At 44.8% G+C, this 17,930-nt stretch overlaps 1 protein-coding gene across 2 annotated transcripts in view; it reads right to left on the bottom strand.

Moving 5' to 3' along the window:
• The window catches only part of SZT2 (SZT2 subunit of KICSTOR complex), a 3,556,133-nt gene that overhangs the window by 882,348 nt on the left and 2,655,855 nt on the right, over window positions 1–17,930 (bottom strand). For both annotated transcript variants that reach the window (XM_044085412.1, XM_044085413.1), the window contains exon 60: window positions 5,669–5,748. In XM_044085412.1, the coding sequence (XP_043941347.1) occupies window positions 5,669–5,748 (80 nt within the window). The remainder of the gene's footprint in view (window positions 1–5,668; window positions 5,749–17,930) is intronic.

The following is a 17,930-nucleotide window of genomic DNA, read 5'->3' as shown; positions in this document are numbered from 1 at the left end:
AGGGGGTGACCACGGGGACCCTTCACCGTCAATGAAATCCATGTCCTCTGTTAGAGACTCCTCAGGCAAGTCTATGTGCTTCCTCTTGCACAATCTCTTCTGTGGGGACTCCTCAGTGGGGGCTTCTGAGAAGGACTTGGAAGAGTCAGCACCCTGTAATGTGGGTACCTGTGGCTTCCCTGCCTGGTGCCCTGGGGAGGTGGCCTGTGGCAGCTGTAGCTCAGGGGAAGAAATCTGGGGATCCGACATTGGCGGAATGCTTCCAGAAGCAAGTGCCCTCTCCATAGCATGGAAAGCAGGTCCACTCAAAGAGGGATGGGAGCCCGGAATCAAGAAGGACAACCTCGGAACCTGGGTCATGCCCCGCTCTGTCGAACCCGCTCCTGAGGATGGAGCCTCAAGCAGGATCGGTGCAGACAAAGCCGCAGGTACCGAGGACGGAACCAAAGAAACACTAACAACCATGTCAAGAACTGAGGAACCTGCAGCCCAATCACGGGGTTGAGGAAGGACTGATTCAGCTGGAACGGAGAACCAAAGGGACAGTCCTGGAACCCCAGTGAGGTCCAATACAGGCGCCGAGATGGGAGGGTTCCGAAAGGGATGTCGGAGCAGAAGGCTTTGGAGCCAGAATGGTCAAAGAAGGAGAACAGGATGGAGTCCGTGCTGTAGTCAACCCAAGTCCTGCAGGAGGATTGGTCCTGGAAGGAGTGGGTATCCTCCTGGCTGCCAACAGCTGATCCACAATATGCACCACATCAAGTTCTGAAAGGCTTCTGATGGATCTAGTGGATACTCTCGACAGGGAATCAGGTCATTCTAGGAATGAACTGTACACTTGCTGTAGAAATAGGTCTATGGATGGAGAGTATCGGGTCTGTGGCGTGGAATCTACTGGCACCGATGTCTCAAGTTTGGAGACAGTTAGCAGTGGGGTCAAATCCATTCTTGTCGGGGCCATAAAAGAGCTCGGTGCCGAAGGGGTACTCGGGGCCAATACGGAAGGTTCAATCGTCATTGCAGAGATAGGCATCAAAAGTGTGCATTGTGCCAAAGTGGCACCTGGTGCCGAAGTCGTAGTAGTCGAGCCGAGGTTGACAGTTGGGTCTGGAGACAGTATCAGAGCTGAAGCTGACGCCAACACAGTAACAAGTCGTAACTGGAGCAGAAGAGTTCAGTGCTGACGAGGCAGACTTATGCTCCAAAAATAGTTTTGGCACTTTAGATTTCACAGACTTACCCTGGTCATCAGAAGGTGAATAAGGAACTGAATGGGGCCTTTTCTTATCCTTAATAGGAGGGGTTGAGACATAAGTCGCAGAAAGGGCCTCTGAAAAGGGTGACTTAAGTAGGCCCTTCAGTATTAACTTATTCTTGCGTTTGTTCAAAGTGTGCTGACTGAAACTTTGACAAATCACACAGGGAGGTTGCACTGAAAGATCGGGCACCCCCAAACAATAAACACAATCATCGTGAGAATCACTATTCAGAAGTTTACCCTTACACAAAGTACAGTGTTTGAAACCCAATGTACCCCCTTTTTATCAGACATCATGAAAATCTAAACACAACAATCAAGGTTTTAGAAAAGATTGTAAGTTCTGCTATCTCTATGTCTAAATCTATTTAAATACACACAATAGCTATCAAAAAATGTCAAACATACAACCAGACAGAAAAAAGGAAAGAGAGAAGAAATACCAACAATTTTATTCAAAGAATACCACAAGGGTAGAGAGAGAAGGCCGTTCCACCAATGGTACTTAAAAGATTACCAACCGGGTAGAAGTAGGAGTGAAAAGTCTAAATATAACTGTAAATATACAGAGTTATGAATATAAATCACAATCGAGAAGAAAAATGACAAAAAATTCCACAAGATATCAAAAAGTTTCCATTTAGCTGAGAGCTCGGATGAAACATGGCTTTATGGCTAAGTGGCAAACGAGCTCCGAGTTAACAGGGAGAAGGGCATTGTGAGTAGAAGCTTAGCTCAAGAGATTTTGGATGGCGCAAGTTTGGTATTAGTCCGACTTGGTTCCGAGGGCTTGGAACCGAACCCATCAGTGATGGATGGAAAGAAGATTAACAACATCAGTTCAAGACCTACACTAACTTGTGCAGATTTGTGGAAGAGGCAGATAGCTAACCAGGCAAGGGGTATGATAACAATGTTATACAATCTGAGTCATTTTAGAAGAAGCAAGTTATCAGTACAATCTAAGACCTTCTCAGAGTCCACAAGAAGGATCATAGGAAGTTACTAGGCTTATGGCCCTAGGGGCCCCTTACAGGCCTAGCCAAGTTCTACCCTTATTTCTAAGATCAGCAGCTATTGCCCCTGTCCAAGAGGGACGCAGGTGGAACCCCCCGGGGTGAATTTACGGTTACCCACCCAATCATCCAGATTGCATTTGAAGAGGGTCAATGAGGTGCTCTGACATGAAGTGGGAGTCTGTTCCAAAGGTCCTGTCCTTCCAGTAGGTTCTATTAATGTCACATACCAGGTCTTTAGAACAAGTAACTTGTGTACCATTTGACTTGCGGATATGAAGCATTTCCAATAAAGTAGGTGCAGAGATTGCCTTACATGCAAGACAGATTGTCTCTGAATAGTCTGTATTAAACAGAATAACGTGACAGTGATTTCAGGCGATCCACATAGGACAGATGCTAAAGACCTTGAATTTTCCTTGTAAGGAATCTTTGTGATCTCTTCAATTGCTGCAGATGCTTGGAAAGGTACATACCAAAAGGGGCATTGTACTCAATTATTGGCCTGATGAGGGAAGAGTACAGGAGGGTTATAACTTATTTTTTCTGGAGGCAATGCCCTTACTTATAAGATGAGCAATATAAAATGCCCTTCTTACCATGGTGGAGACATGATGATCAAAGATAAGGTTGCTGTCAACCTGTGTGCCCAAGTCTCTTACCACCGAGTGCATACTTAGGGTGTTGCTATTGATGTGGTAGTTAGCATGAACACTGCTCTTACTGAAAGGGATGAGAATGTTTTTTTTTCAATGAGTTTAAGGCCATGACTTTGGCCTGAAAGGGGCACCTATTCAAAAGCTCCAACTAGTACTGCTGTAAACCTTGTCAGCAACCTGATGCAACACTGTAGCAGAACTGGAGGCAGTAAAGAATCAGTGCTGGATTGGAGAGAGTTGGGAAGAGTAATGAGATGGAGGGGTACTTGATGTCTTTCATGGTTGGTTGTGGTCACTGTTAAAGCAGCTATGAGTTACAAATCTTAAAACCTGTACCCTAAAGAGAATGGATGCTTCTTATACATCCTATTATGTATGTCTTACAGCTCACCTGGGAATTTCCGAGTTAATTTCATAGCATACTTTACGAAAGTGAAGAGAGGAGGCACAAGACTCCATGAAAGAAAATAAGACATGTCATCAGTGTTGAAAACTAAGATCATACAACTGTGTTTAGTCAACTAAATATGTAAAATGGAATCTCACACTAATAGTTACAGAGAACCTCTATAGAAGGACTTTCCCCTAAACACCCACACCCATGTTTCTTATTTATACTACCTCCAAGACTGTTGTATCTTATAGAAAGGGGAATTCTCTGAGATACCACAATCTCAATGCCACAAGTACAAAAATACCACTCACAATTCTGTTACTGCATTTTGAGTGACAACTGCAACTGTCTTGCATACCTGCCTACTATTCTAAGGTAGAACCCCCCCCTGAAAATGGTTCTGGGTGATCAAAGATCTTAGCAATCTCCAACCTTCATTTTTTTCACTGTGTGGTTGTGGAATCCTTCTCCCTGACAACACCGCAGAACCCCACAATAAGGATAGGTCCTCTTTGTGAGGGGGGCAGAATCTTGTGATCGGAGGAGGACCTTAATGATGATGACAGGATTTGATAAAAGGTACAAACTACTCTTCAGCTTCAGCCTTCAAATCTAGTTGGTCAAACTTCTTTCAAGAAAGTTCTACAACCAATAAGGATTTAACAGAATGACATGCTGAAATCCCTATCATATCTTTGAAAGACAGAGAGCAAGACAGTTTCTGGTAGAATGTCAATTTGTAGGTTATACTGGCCATGGACCTGCTTAAGTATACGAAATCTTTCAAAGAAACAAAGGACTCCTTGGAAGAAACCAGCCAAGAAGAGCCTTTCTTCACTGACACCAAAGCATGTTTTTTCACCTGAAATTGGACATCTTGCTAGCCAAGATGTCCAAAACATTTTTCACAAATGACTTCAACATGAAATTCTCAACCAGTTCCTGGGCTACCCTACCTTCCCTCTAAAAAGCAAGATCAGCAGAAGACCAATAATTATGGGGAGATGGTAAATGGAAGTGTGAGGAAAAGAAAAAAAAAAACAGTAATGACACGCCCTATCTCTATATCCCCATTAGGCCCCAAGGAACCTCCTGCACTAAAACCTAACTGATACAACAAAATGCAATAACTCATTTATATGACTGCATCATGCAGGATTCAAAGACTTTCTTCTTTCATCAAGTGCAAAAACACTTCTTTCCCAGGATGTGTGAGTCATCTTATGCTTTCAGTGATCCTCACTAAGGAATGCTTGCAGGATCACTTTTTAGACTTTGCTGAATCCATATACTTTCCTCAAAGTGCTTTCTCACAGTATTAAGGTACAAGCACTCACCTATGATCAAGTCTAAAACAAAACATGTAATGTGCATGGCTTATGTAAGACAAAACATACAGCGGGTATGTCTTTTAGAAAATACTTCTGTCCAAAATAACACTTGTGGCATATATTCCCAAACATGGCTTCTAGCTCTCTTCCCCAAAGTCTACATAATTTCTCGTTTTTCTAATTATTTTATGCCCTTCATGTCTGTTTACTATGAAGCCCCATCCATCTGATCACCTATACATTCACTCCAATATCCCGAGTGCAAACTGGTGAATGGACAACCATCTAAGCAGCCACGAAGGGTAGATACTTTTTTCCCCTGGCTTATGTGAAAGTAAAAATGGCAACCTGATGTTTGTAGACTACCACAGCACTGCTCTGTAGCACCTGACAGGAAGATATTTTATTTTGACTTTTTTTTAAGCATGTTAAACTGTTTGGCGAGAGTAGCATGTCGCATAATGCATCTCTTGCCTTTGCTAGCAGCCACTGACACAACAGTTTGGGCTATCTCCACCCCCCTGCCCCACAAAGAAGGGGAAATTAGTGAAGACCATTTAATCTTACTCTTCCTCACTTGCTACTCCAGTGCTATGGGCAATATACTTTCTGACAAAACAGCAGAAATCACTTCTTACTACCTTCTTCATCAAAAACATGAAAACAAAGGTGCAAGGCAGATTTTTAACTGTATGGCCACTGGGAAAAAAACAAATAAAAATTTGTGCCTGGAAGGCATTATACTGCAGTGCTTCACTGAGCTTTACTTCCTTTAGACAGGAGGAAAGAAATGAAGTAAGAAAAGTCTACCACTAACATTTATTGGCCATCCTCTGCAAATTGCGATAAGAAACTAAACTTCAATGGCAAAATGGCAAACTCACTAGTAACTGCTGAATAGTGTGGTACGGATGCTTCCCCTGCTTGCAAAAGTAAGGCTGCATTTTAAATCGCTCAGATGAATGAGAGTTCATAAACAGAAAGCACTACAATTACATGTACATACTTACAGTGATGGGCATGTTTGATTGAGCAGACCTCTGTTGCCAGGTTACAAAAAGGTTCTCTATCTTCAGCTGCTTTTCCATTTCTGGTTTTCAAGAAAGAAAACAGAAAGTATAGTCACTCTAAATAAACAGTCCTCATACAGGAGCAACATTACACATAATGGCAAGTAGGCAATCTATGCTCAAGCACATATAGAGGAACAGAAATTATTTACGATGCCTACAGAATGTACCGTCACTGAGCTGTAAGTGATGAACTCTCAAAGAAGGAATATTTCAGCAAGCTTCCAAGGACGTTCTGTTCAGCTCTCATCTTTAACCACAAATATTACACAAACATATCTAATGAGAGCTCTCTGGAGTATACCCAAGAATCCAAAAGCACATTTGAAAGTGTTAAAACAGCATACAGCATTTTAACTCACTGGTATTGCTCATTTGTTTTCATAAATGTGTATATACATTTTGGATGTTCAAGACCTACCTGCCCATACCCCTCTGAATTCTTTCCCCAACCTCATCCTTGCCCACTGCTCTGAAGTGACAATATCATGTCCCTATTTGGCTGAACTGAATAAATGAACACAGTGTGATAGGGGCAACAGGCAATCAATGGAGGGCTACAATAATCAAAACAGCCAAGTACTTACTTTCCATCTCATAATTTGACCCAACCCCTGCAGTAGCCTGCTGGCATGTTGATATTACATTCCTTGCAAGCAACTGTACATTAGGTCTTCAGATGAGGTTAGATAAGCAAGGGTGGTCACTGACAACTCTTCTAACTCCCAGCACATAAGAGCGCATTCCTGGCCACTTAATCACAACCTTCTCATTTGTTTTTTTTTTTTTGTCAAACTCCAGTCAACCAGCAGCAAAGCTGGAGGAAATAAAAAGCTTTACGCCATTGTACCAGCAACTAAACATACTGCTAAACACACTGATATAAGACCATTTTTAGACTTTCTTGGTACAGTAGTGTGGTGAAAATAAAATAATGTAATGCAACCAAGTTCAACAACAAGAACTACAAAAACAGTTCCAGTGCTACCCCGATGAGAATGCATCAGTAAGAGATGGTAATGATTTAAGTTCAGGAAAAAAATGTCAGACTGTGAACTGGTAAAGTACTTAGTATCCAGGCTGCATGCCTGAAATTTACTGGAAGTCAGAAGCCTTGACATGAGAATCTACTAGCTTGTTGGAGACTCCAGCAAGTAATTCAAAGGTGTATGCACTCAACTGACAACAAATACATGACCTTTTCCAGTAAAAGGATATGCAGCTATAACAATGCTAGATGACATGCAACCAGTCTCTGTTTAGCTGTCTTACTCTTGCTTTGCTCATCTGTCTGTCCAAACTACTTTAAACCTGTTCAACTTGGCACTCTCCACCACACTGCAGAATAAATTTCCAAAGGAAAATGGTGCTAGCTTATAAATGAAGGCCACCTCCCTGACCCCCCCCACCATAGATAATATATGGATTTATCATGTAACCACATAAAAAACGAAATGGATCATACTTCTCTTTTGTCAGGAGACAGCAGAAAGGAAAAACCTCATGTCTCCTAGACAGCTACATGAGGGTGTGTCACAATATGATGAAAGAAGTGAGAATAAGCATGGAAAGAGGACTCAGGAACAGGACTACCACACTCACTGGGAAACTGAAATTAGTAAAAAAAGACCCATTAGAAAATCAGACAATATGAATGGTTAAGGATGCCTTTAGGGTGATTCCTGGGAGACTTCATCTGATCATGACCTGTACCTTAAACTGCCGAACTAACTGAATGCTAAAATGCCCGTAGTTAGAAAATTAGTTGCATCTCTCAACCTCAGGTCTCCAACAGACACTGAAAATGCAGGATGACACAAGGATTAGTTGAAATGAATCTGTTGGAATTCCAGATCATCAAAGGCATATTAATGATTAGGGAAGTCTTTTTTTACCTAAATCATCCTTTATCAGTTGTCAAATACACAAAGAGCAAATACATATACAGCAAAACAGAATTATAAAACAATGCAAGTAAAATTTCTGACCCACAAATGTTTTCAAACTGTAAAATGACATAGATACAATAGTGAGCTATTACAACTTGACGTGCTTAAAAATGAAGAGTCAAAGTAAAATAAAAGCCAAACAACTGACGTGGAAGAGATTTCCTATCTTACTATGCCACAAGTGCTCCAGCAATAACTGATCGCACTTGACTATTCAGCCACTCCTCTCAAGGGAAATGCTTACTTGTACACTACCGATATATTTCCCCTCTATCAATAACGACTCTGCTTCTGATAAATCAAGTACAATTTTATATAGATCTTCAGTCTTGGATGGCTCTTCTTTTCTACCCCCATTTTCTGGTAATACTTTCTTTTTTTTTATTTAGTTAAGAACAATCACCCCTAACAACTCTCTCTCATGTTTCTTCAAGGGTCCATCTAGTGCAGAATCTAGCAAAAACAAAGGTGCACTATCAGTTGCAACTAACAAGGCCTGCAGTAGCTACTAACAATCTGCTAAGTCTGCGCATTCACAAAAAATGTATGCTGCCATTTACCCCGTTCATCTACCATACAACTACATTAATATACTTATGTAGAGGAAACATATGTTGTAATCTGCTTGGCATACAGAAATCAATATGAAAGCAGTTCCATACTAGTATTCTAAACTTATGGGATCATGCGCCATACCTCAGAAGTGTCTATCAGTTATTTTCATCCCAAGCAACAAACTCCAGTCTTCTATCATTATTCTTACTGGTTCAAAATATCTACTGACATCTTGTATAAGTTACTAACCAATTTACTCAGTGTCCAATCTTGTTTTTTCACCCCCCCCCATATAATCAACCCATTTGGGGGTTCCTTAAAACACTTAACTTCCCAAACTACCTTACTGAAAAGACACTTTCCAAACCACCACAAATTAAATAATCCTGTTTCACTGTATTGTAATAGTGCTGCATCCCTGGAGGGGAATAAATATAGCAGATTTTTTTCAGATGAGCCCAATACGTGACTTCCTGATGCCTACTGAATCATATTTCAAAATGTATATACAACTCCAATATCTGCGATTTCACTTTATTACAGGCCAGGATGAATCTCCATTTTCCAAGGCCTAACTTATTCAATGCCCACTTATAAGCATCAGTTATTCCCTAGGGTTTTCTCATTAGTGCTTCTGCCTGGTTCATAAGTGTATACTAGCATAATGACAGCTAGGGCTTTTATAATCCTAGCCGTGTACCTAAATGTGTCCCACAAGTTATATGTTTTAGGCATTTATATAGGAGTAATCCAATGGTCCAAGCTTCACTTACACAGAGTTGGGGAGGGACTTATCTGAATACCCAGATCTCTTACCACTGGGTCCACTCTTGGTGGGGGTGTTATCAATGGAGCCTATTCCAGTGAAAGGGAATTCTCTAAGATACACATCTGTCTCTCCAACATGTCCTATTTATGTTACAAGAAAAATTTAGTTCTTTAGATCTATTAGTTCTGATGCTGTTTATTTTTCGGATGTGCAAAAGGTTCATCAGACCTGGGTCCAGGGATGCCTCGTCTGCAAGGCATAGATCAACTTTCAGTAGTCTACAGGAGAAAATATAGAGCTAGGGCTTTGAGGCAATCTTCATAGGACATTGTGTTTATCCCTTGTATTCTTTTTGCAAGGAACCTTTGTGGACGTTCCAGTTGCTGAATGTACATACATAAGGGGGCATTATACACAATGAAGGGTCAGAACAGAGCCAAGTATACTGGTGCAATGACTTCCTTGGACCTAGATGTGATGCACCTACTTATAAGCTGAGCAACATAGAAGCATTTCCTTACTATCTTGAATATATGTTGGTCGAAGGCAAGGTTACTGTCTACATGTGTTTCGAGATCCCTGACTAGTGGGTCACTTCTTAGTGGTTTGCTATTGATGATGTAGTTTCCTGGGGAAGCAGACTTCCAAAAAGATACTATAACACATTTCTATGCATTGAGTTTTAAGCCATGGCTTTGGCACCAGTCATCTGTCTGTGTTAGACCCTCTTGTAAGACATTAGTCTCTTGAAGGAATTCTACGACTACTCCCAGTTTGCAATCATCTGCAAACTTGGTCAGCCAGAGGCCTTTGACATTAGCCTTGACTTCTGAGAAGTAGATGTCAAAGAGGAGCGGGCCCAGCACACTGCCTGGAGAGACTACACTGGTGACTGGCCTCTTTGAGGAGGTGGTTTCACATATCCTAACTTCCTAGACATATCTGTGGGCCAGATGGCTATCCAGCATGTTATATAGGGGTTTATGCCTAATTCCATAACTTTGCTAACAATGCCAGAATGGAGTATTGTATCAAATGCCGTAATCAGGTCAAGGTAGGCAGTATGCACTCTTTTACCCTCATCCACTGCCTTGATGACCTTCTCAAAGATATTCACCAGGTTCAGTAGGCATGACCTTCCTTTGACAAAGCCAAACTGGGATGGAAACAGTGTTTTAAGGTGTCCTATGTCTTGGTTAATATTTTCTATGATAATTTTTCCATGGCTTTGCATATAAGACTAGTCAGAATAAATGGGTCTGTCGTTTCCGGGATCTACTGATGGTCCACCCTTATGAAGAGGGATGACTGTTGCAACTCTCCATTCTTGTGGTACAAAGCCTGTTTTAAGAGTATAGTTAAACAATAACTTCAGTGGCCCTGATAGCTCATATTTTAGACTATTCAGGAGGCATCCTGGGATATTACTGGGACCCACAGAGGCTGTGTTCTTGGACTTAGCGAGAGCAGCCAGGACATGCTCTCTACTTATAGATGGAAGGGTTAATCTTTGAAGGTATTTCTTGGAAGGTGGTTAGGGTGGGTGGGGGTAAAGTTGAAACTGAATTTGTCAGCCAGTAGATTCGCTGTCACCCGGCTCAGTGAATGTGACACCATTAACCACCAGTTCAGCACACTGCTGTGTGCTGCTTTTGAGGCTTCTGAGAAAGCTGAAGAAGGCCTTATGGTTGTCTTTTGCCTGGGAAGCTATTTTGACCAATTAGCACTCTTAGCTGTCTATTTTGATGAGAGAGTTATCTATATGGGAGTTACAGTTCCTGATTTTAGCCATGATTTTTTTTTCCATACACTGTATAACCTGTTTAATCTGGGATGCCACCAGGCTGGTTTGTTTTTGGAGTTAGTTTTGGACTTACTTCTGGCAGTTACAGCTGCCTTTGTTCAGGCACTGAATGGTTGTACAGAGTTTCTGTCAACAACTGTTCATAGGCTGCTGTGTTTTCTGGATTTGGAGGGGCACTGAATTTTAACTATCGCTTAATGAAAGGTAGTCTGCCTTGGAATAGTTCCTAATTGTTACTGGGTTTACTGGTGTTACCAAGCTGATTTTAATTTCAAACGAGACAGATTTATGGTCAGACCTTACCAGGGAGGATGTGACATTGGGGGTGATGCAGAAGTTTTCCATATTTGTGAGCATGAGGTCCAGTATATTGGAACCTCTAGTCAACATATACACTCTCTGGTTAAGGGTGTTTGTATTTACGAAGTCCAGGAATCTCTGTGCCTACAGATTTGGGGCCATGTAAGATTACCATTCTGTAGATGGATAATTAAAGTCCCTCATAAGTAAGGTGTTAGGCTGGATAGTGAGCATCTCCAGTAGATTTAGATATGCACTATGAGTTTAATGGGCAAACAGGGTGACCTACAGCTTGCTTGGATATGGTAATGAATTTTGTCTATGGTGACCTGCAAGTGGAGAAAATGCAGCATATCATCCTGTTTAACCAACTTAGAAGTATGCTTGTTATTGATGTATATCAAGAAACCTTCACCTTTAATCTTTGTCTGTGCAGCTACTGGCCTAAAAGTGTGGAAAGCACTGAAACCTTGTACAGCCAGGTTAATCTCTGAAGCTTTAAAGCATGTCTCTGTAACTGCACAGATGTCTGTATTCTCTAAGGTGAGAAGGGCTTGGAGGAAGTTTAGCTTTTTGCTTTGACACCTGTCATTGAGCACTAACACCTTGAGGCTCAGTTGAGTTGATATTGCTACATCAGTAGGTTTTTCAATTTGGCATTGCCTAAAATAGGCCCTTTATGGAAGGATAAAGATTTAGCCAGTATTTGAAAGCCTAGATGGGGACAGGTGCAGACCATCCATGGTAAAGCAACCATGTCTTCCCATGCTGACAAATACTGGATGACAAATACTGGATCCCCTTAGAATTACACCAGAACTCAGCCAATTGTTTAAATCAGTTAGTTATGTACTCACCATAATGATCGATGTATGCGGTCCATCTCGCCTGCATTCCTTACTCACGGGTTCGGAGCCGAGAATCGGCTCCGACTCGGCCAAATTTCTCTAGCACGAAGTCTCTAATTGGCTGGGCTAACCCGGTATCCCAAGATGCACCTCGCCCTAGCCCCAGATCTTGTTTGCAATCATACCAATCATAACCCATGCTCAATCAACACTGGAAAAAATTCCAGCCAGATAAAAGAAAAAAAAAATCACTGACCTTGAAGGGTCCACAGAGCTAATATTCCTCCAAATCCTCTAGGAAGGGGGCAGGTGGGAGGGTATGTAGGAATGTAGGCGAGATGGACAACATACATCAATCGTTATCGTGAGTACATAACTAACTGATGTTATGTGGTCCTATCTTGCCTACATTTCTTACTCACGGGACAGCGTCCCCAGCACCTCTATCCTGGGAGGCTCATAGGAAGATACTCCTGAGAACCGTGGAACCAAAGGAAGCCCGGCCCCTAGAAGCCACGTCCAGCTTGTAATGAGTAATAAAAGTGTTGGGAGAGACCCAAGTGGCCGCAGCACAAATATCATCCAAGGAAAGCCTAGCATGGAAAGCTACTGATGTAGACATAGCCCTGGTGGAATGAGCCTTGACGGGAAAGGGTAAAGTTCTGCCTGCTGACGTGTAGATGAATGAAATACAATCTTTGATCCATTTAGAAATTGTGCACTTGGAAATAGGACAACCTGCCCTGTTTTCTGAAAAGGACACAAACAGTTGATCAGATTTCCTAACATGCTTAGTCCTATGCAAACAGAATCTCAGTTGTCTGTGCACATCCAACTGATGAAACCTGAACTCTGCTTTATTGGAAAAGTTCAGAAAGAACACTGGTAGCTCAATAGACTGATGGAGATTGACAGTGGATGACACCTTCGGAAGGAAGGAAGGGTTAAGCCTCAGGGAAACTCTGTCCTTATGAAAGATCAAATACGGAGGTTAATGGACAAAGCTTGAAGTTCTAATACCCTTCTGGCCGATGTAATGGCTATCAGAAAAGCCGTCTTCCAAGATAAGAACTTCAAGTCACAAGTGGCAGCCGGTTCAAAGGGTGGTGATGTCATAGCTTGTAGCACAAGGTTCAGGTCCCATGGCAGTACAGGTTCTGAAACAGGGGGACGAAGTAACCAAGCGCCTTTTAGAAAGGCTTTACAGAGTTTGTGGCCCATAAGAGAGGGCTCGTAAGATGTGTGAAAATTGGAAATTGCAGCCAACTGTACTTTAATGGTAGCGGGCGCGGAGCCCTGACGGAAAAACACGGCTAAAAAAATCTAAGACCGACGGAATTGGGGCTGTGAAGGGGTCCAAACCTTGGGCCTGAGCCCAAATAGAGAATCTCCTCCATTTGCTGGAATAAATCTTCCTGGTGGAAGACTTATGAGAAGAAGACAAGATGTGCACCACTTCAGGTGAAAAGGAATGTCGTCTGACTAGCAATGGAAGTGGAGCAGCCAGGCTGTCAACCAGAGAGTTCGCAGGGATGAATGAAGGTGTCCTGACATGTGAATCAGGAGGTCTGGCACTGGGTCCAGAGTCCACGGACCGTCCAGTGCGTACCGTTGAAGAAAAGGGAACCATACTTGTCTAGGCCAGTGTGGAGCAATAAGGATCATCCTGCTTCCCAAGGATATGGCTTTCTGTATCATTCTTGGTAACAGAGGAAACGGAGGGAAAGCGTAGACCAGACCGAGGGGCCAAGCATGAGCTAGAGCGTCCCTGGGTGACTCCCCCTGTGGGGGGATCAGAGTGAAGTACTTGCTGCATTTGGCATTGAGGGGGCTGGCGAAGAGATTGCAGCAAGGCTGACCCCACCTTTTGAAGATCTGAACTGCCACTCGGTTTTTCAGGGACCACTCGTGAGGCATCAGAATAGCTCTGCTTAGCCTGTCCGCTATCATGGTGGACTTACCCGGAATGTGCGTTGCCACCAGAAACTGTTGGGAAGACACTGCCCACTGCCACACTCGCATGGCCTCTCTGCAGAGGGGATAAGGTTTGGTTTCCCCCTGCTTGTTCAGGTACCACACTATGGACATGTAGTCCAAGTGAATTGCAATCGTTCCTCGAGGTAGAGAGTCTTGGAGTGCTTGCAATGCCAGAAACACCACTCTCATCTCCAGAACCTTGATGTGCAAGTGTACCTCATGATCTTGCCAGGTGCCGTGGACCGTCCTGCCTAGATAATGCCCCCCCACCCCATCTGGGAGGCGTCCGTGGTCACCGTGGCCACTGGAGACATAGGAATCAAGCTCCTTCCTCTGTCCAAATTGGAGGAGCATAGCCACCAGAGGAGGTCCTGTTTGCATCGTTCCGTGAGAAGTATCAGGTGGGAAAGAGGAAGTGTCTGAAAGGACCACTGAACCGACAGGAGCCACTGTAGGATCCGCATGTGTAACCTGGCCAGAGGTACCAGCATGATGGTGGAGGCCATGGATCCCAAGAGCTGAAGAACTAACCTGGCCTGAACTTTTCTGAGAGGCAACAGTGCGTGGATCTGAGACTGCAACACTCTTATCCTGTCCTGTGGCAGAAAGGCGCGCATTTGAATAGAGTCTAGCTCTGTGCCTATAAAAACAACATGCTGTGAGGGCTGCAAGGCAGACTTTTCCCAGTTCAAAGTAATTCCCAGACGTTGGCAAAGTGAGATGGTCGTCTCCCTGGCTTGAACGAGCAGATGCCTGGTGGGGGCGGCAAGAAGCCAGTCGTCCAGATATGGAAACACCTGGAATCCTAGACGTCTCGGGTGCGCTGTCACCACTGCCAAATACTTGGTAAACACCCTGGGGGCTGTGGTGAGACCAAAGGGCAGGGCACGAAACTGGAAGTGACTGGATCCTAACCAGAAGCGTAAATGACTCCTGGATGCCTTCTCCATTTTGAAGTGGTAGTAGGCATCCTTGAGATCGATGGAGCACATCCATACTCCTTTCTCCAGCAGTGGAAAAATGGACTGAAGTGTGACCATCTGGAACTTGGACTTCAGAACGTAGTGATTCAGTCGACTGAGATCCAGAATGGGTCTCAGGTCCCCTGTTCTTTTCGGCACCAAAAAGAGTCGTGAGTAAGTTCCTGATCTGACATGGTCTGAGGGGACTGGTTGGATGACTCCTTTTTCTTGCAGCTTTGCAACTTCTACTGCTGCTTGATCCCGTTGACTGGGTGGGAATTCCAGGATCCTTCCAACTGGGGGGGTGGGGTCGACGCAAAGGGAATAGTTTAACCTCCAGTAACTATTCGAAGCACCCAACGATCCTGGGTGATGCTTTCCCAGGCTTCAGGATGCAACGAAATTCGGCCCCCGACTGGCTCTGGAATAGCACAGTCGGGCAACGCCTCAGGAACACTGGAAGGAAGAACCATGAAAGGAATTGCGGTCTCCCGAGTTGCGGGGGCCTCCTCTGCCTCTAGGATGGTGTCTTCCGGAATAATTCCCCCCTTCTGCCTCTGGAGGGGGACTCACCTTGGGCTGCGGGAAAGGGCCTCTGAGACTTTTTGAACCACATTTTCCCTCCTCTCTGAGCCTTGGGATAAGGCCTAGAAAGGAGAGAAAAATGGGCCCCTACGGCATATAGGGTCTTTCCCTCCTGTTCGCATCTGGTGAGGGTGTCCTTCACTTTGGGTCCGAAGAGACAGGACCCATCAAAGAGGGCGTCAGTGAAGGAAGACTTAAAGGCCTCCGCGAAATGACACAGGCGCATCCAGGCTTGCCTTCTAAGAGCTACGGCTGAGCTAGCTGCCCTACTCGCCCCTTCGGCTGCATAAGATATGAGCCTCATAGACGAGTTGACAACAGAACCTAGGGTAGACAACTGGGCGTTAACAGTCTGCGCTACCGCCTCAGGCATGTTACCCATCAGAGTATCTCCTAGCTCCTTCAGGAGATCTCTTTGGAGCCGAGTGAAATGACAGAGGTAATTCAACGACCGTAAGGTAAAGGTCGCCAAAGACAGGGTATGCTTCCCATACCGGGCCATACTCCTGGACTCCTTGTTAGGAGGATGGACTAAAGAAGAAGCCTCTGCAACTTCCTGCTAAGTGGCTGCCGCCACAAGGCATCTACCAAAACCCTTTTTGTAAGGAACTCTTTGCCCAGGGGAGCCGACAGAAACTTGTTTGGATGTCTGGGTGCCGGTTCCACGGAATCAGGGTTCTCCCACACCCTTCGACAAATCAAGTCCAGGAGTTCGTCGAAGGGTGGAGACAACCAGGAGGTGGAGGGTTGAGCTCTGAAGGCCTTGAGGAATACCGACTCCTCCTCCTCAGAGGGGGTCTTGGAAGGCCAGTCGCCTCTCTGCCTCAAAATCTCCAGGATGTCGGAGAAAGAGACATCATCAGAGGATGACTTGGGGGACCCCTCTGACTCCTCGAGGTCGGTATTGGAAGTGGGGGACTCGTCCTGGGAGTTTATGTGCTTCCTATTGCACAACTTCTTACTAGGGGGATCCTCAGGCACCGACTCTGAGGGGTCCTCAGAAAGTAGGGGACCGCTCAAGGGGGTATCCCCAGACCTTCGGGCTCCGCCATCCAAGGATGGGGGGCATCAGAGGCTCTAGCCGGGGTGCAAGGCGACGGAGTGACCGATCCAGGTGATGTAACTGACGATCTGGCCAGTGCGCTCCTCATGGCCTCGAAGGCAGGTCTCCCCGAATCTGAGGACCGACCCACCTCTGAGACCACGACCGGAGTCGGGATTCCCCGAGCTGAAGCACCGAGAGGGAGGCTAGGAACCGACAGTAGTCCCGAGATATCCCCCTCGGGTCCGACTGAGGAAACCCGAGTACCGAAACCAGGGGATGGAATCGACATGGTTGGAGCCGACGCCGGCTCCAATAGACTCACTCGGGGTATCAGAGCTGACACGAGAACATCACTCGGCGCGGAGCACTCCGGCTCTGACCACACATGGGTGCTCGGAGGAGGAACCACAGGTACCAGAATGGGGACTGGCTCCAGAGCCGACTGAGTCAAAGCCGAGAACAGTTTTGCTAGCACCGGCGACTGCAGGAGCCTCTGGACCACCCTATCCACATCCAAATTAGACAGCCTAGAGGATTTGGAGGAAATAGAAGGAGATCGGGATCTCCTACCCGGAGACACATGCCTGACACTGGGTGACCGGCTCCAATAATATCGGAGCCGAAGCCGGCTCCAGCACCACTGATACCTCCTGCGGCCCCGAGGACAATGGAGCCAAGGAGGTAGTATCCCCTATCAAAACCTTCTCCTGCGGCCCCGAGGACAATGGAGCCGAGGAGGAAGTATCCATAATCGAGACCGTCTCCTGCGGCCCCGAGGACAATGGAGCCAAGGAGGCAGCAATCACTATTTTAACCTTCTCCGGGGGCTCCGAGGAAGCAGACGGAGCCGGAGATCTCTTCTTAGCCTTGGAAGGCTTAGATTTAGGACTGGAAGAAGAAGAAGAATCTAAGGACTCCTCAAAAGAGGGCTTAATCAGGCCCTTCAAAATCAGTTTATTTTTTCTTTCCTGCAGTACCCTCGAGCTAAAAGCGTGGCAGAAACTGCAGGACTCCTGCAGGTGAATAGCCCCAAGACAATACACACAGATGGCATGGCCATCCGTAATAGACATTTTGTAGCCACATTTAGTACACTTTTTAAAACCGGAGGTTTATGCTCCTTCTGCTCTTTAGACATGGTAAAAAATAACAGCACACTGTCAACCAACAAAGACAAAAGAGGAAGGCAGGAAAACAAACACCACTAACGGCCAAGGAACTCTAAATCAAACATTTCTTGGAGTAGCAGGGAAAGACAAGAACAAATCCAACTACAGTTTTAACACCAGAAAAACAACATAGGAGAGGACTAGGTCCTCTATCTTAAACGGGCCTAGCCCGCCAAACAAAGGGATACCACTAACACTCACAATGAAACTTAGACAAGGAGAAAACTAGCTATTAAAAC

The sequence above is a fragment of the Protopterus annectens genome, chromosome 10.part0, assembly GCF_019279795.1.
Source record: "Protopterus annectens isolate FY-2018-M chromosome 10.part0, PAN1.0, whole genome shotgun sequence".
Classification (NCBI taxonomy): domain Eukaryota; kingdom Metazoa; phylum Chordata; order Ceratodontiformes; family Protopteridae; genus Protopterus; species Protopterus annectens.
Note: the sequence above shows the minus strand (reverse complement) of the source record. Positions and strands in the feature narration are given on the sequence as shown.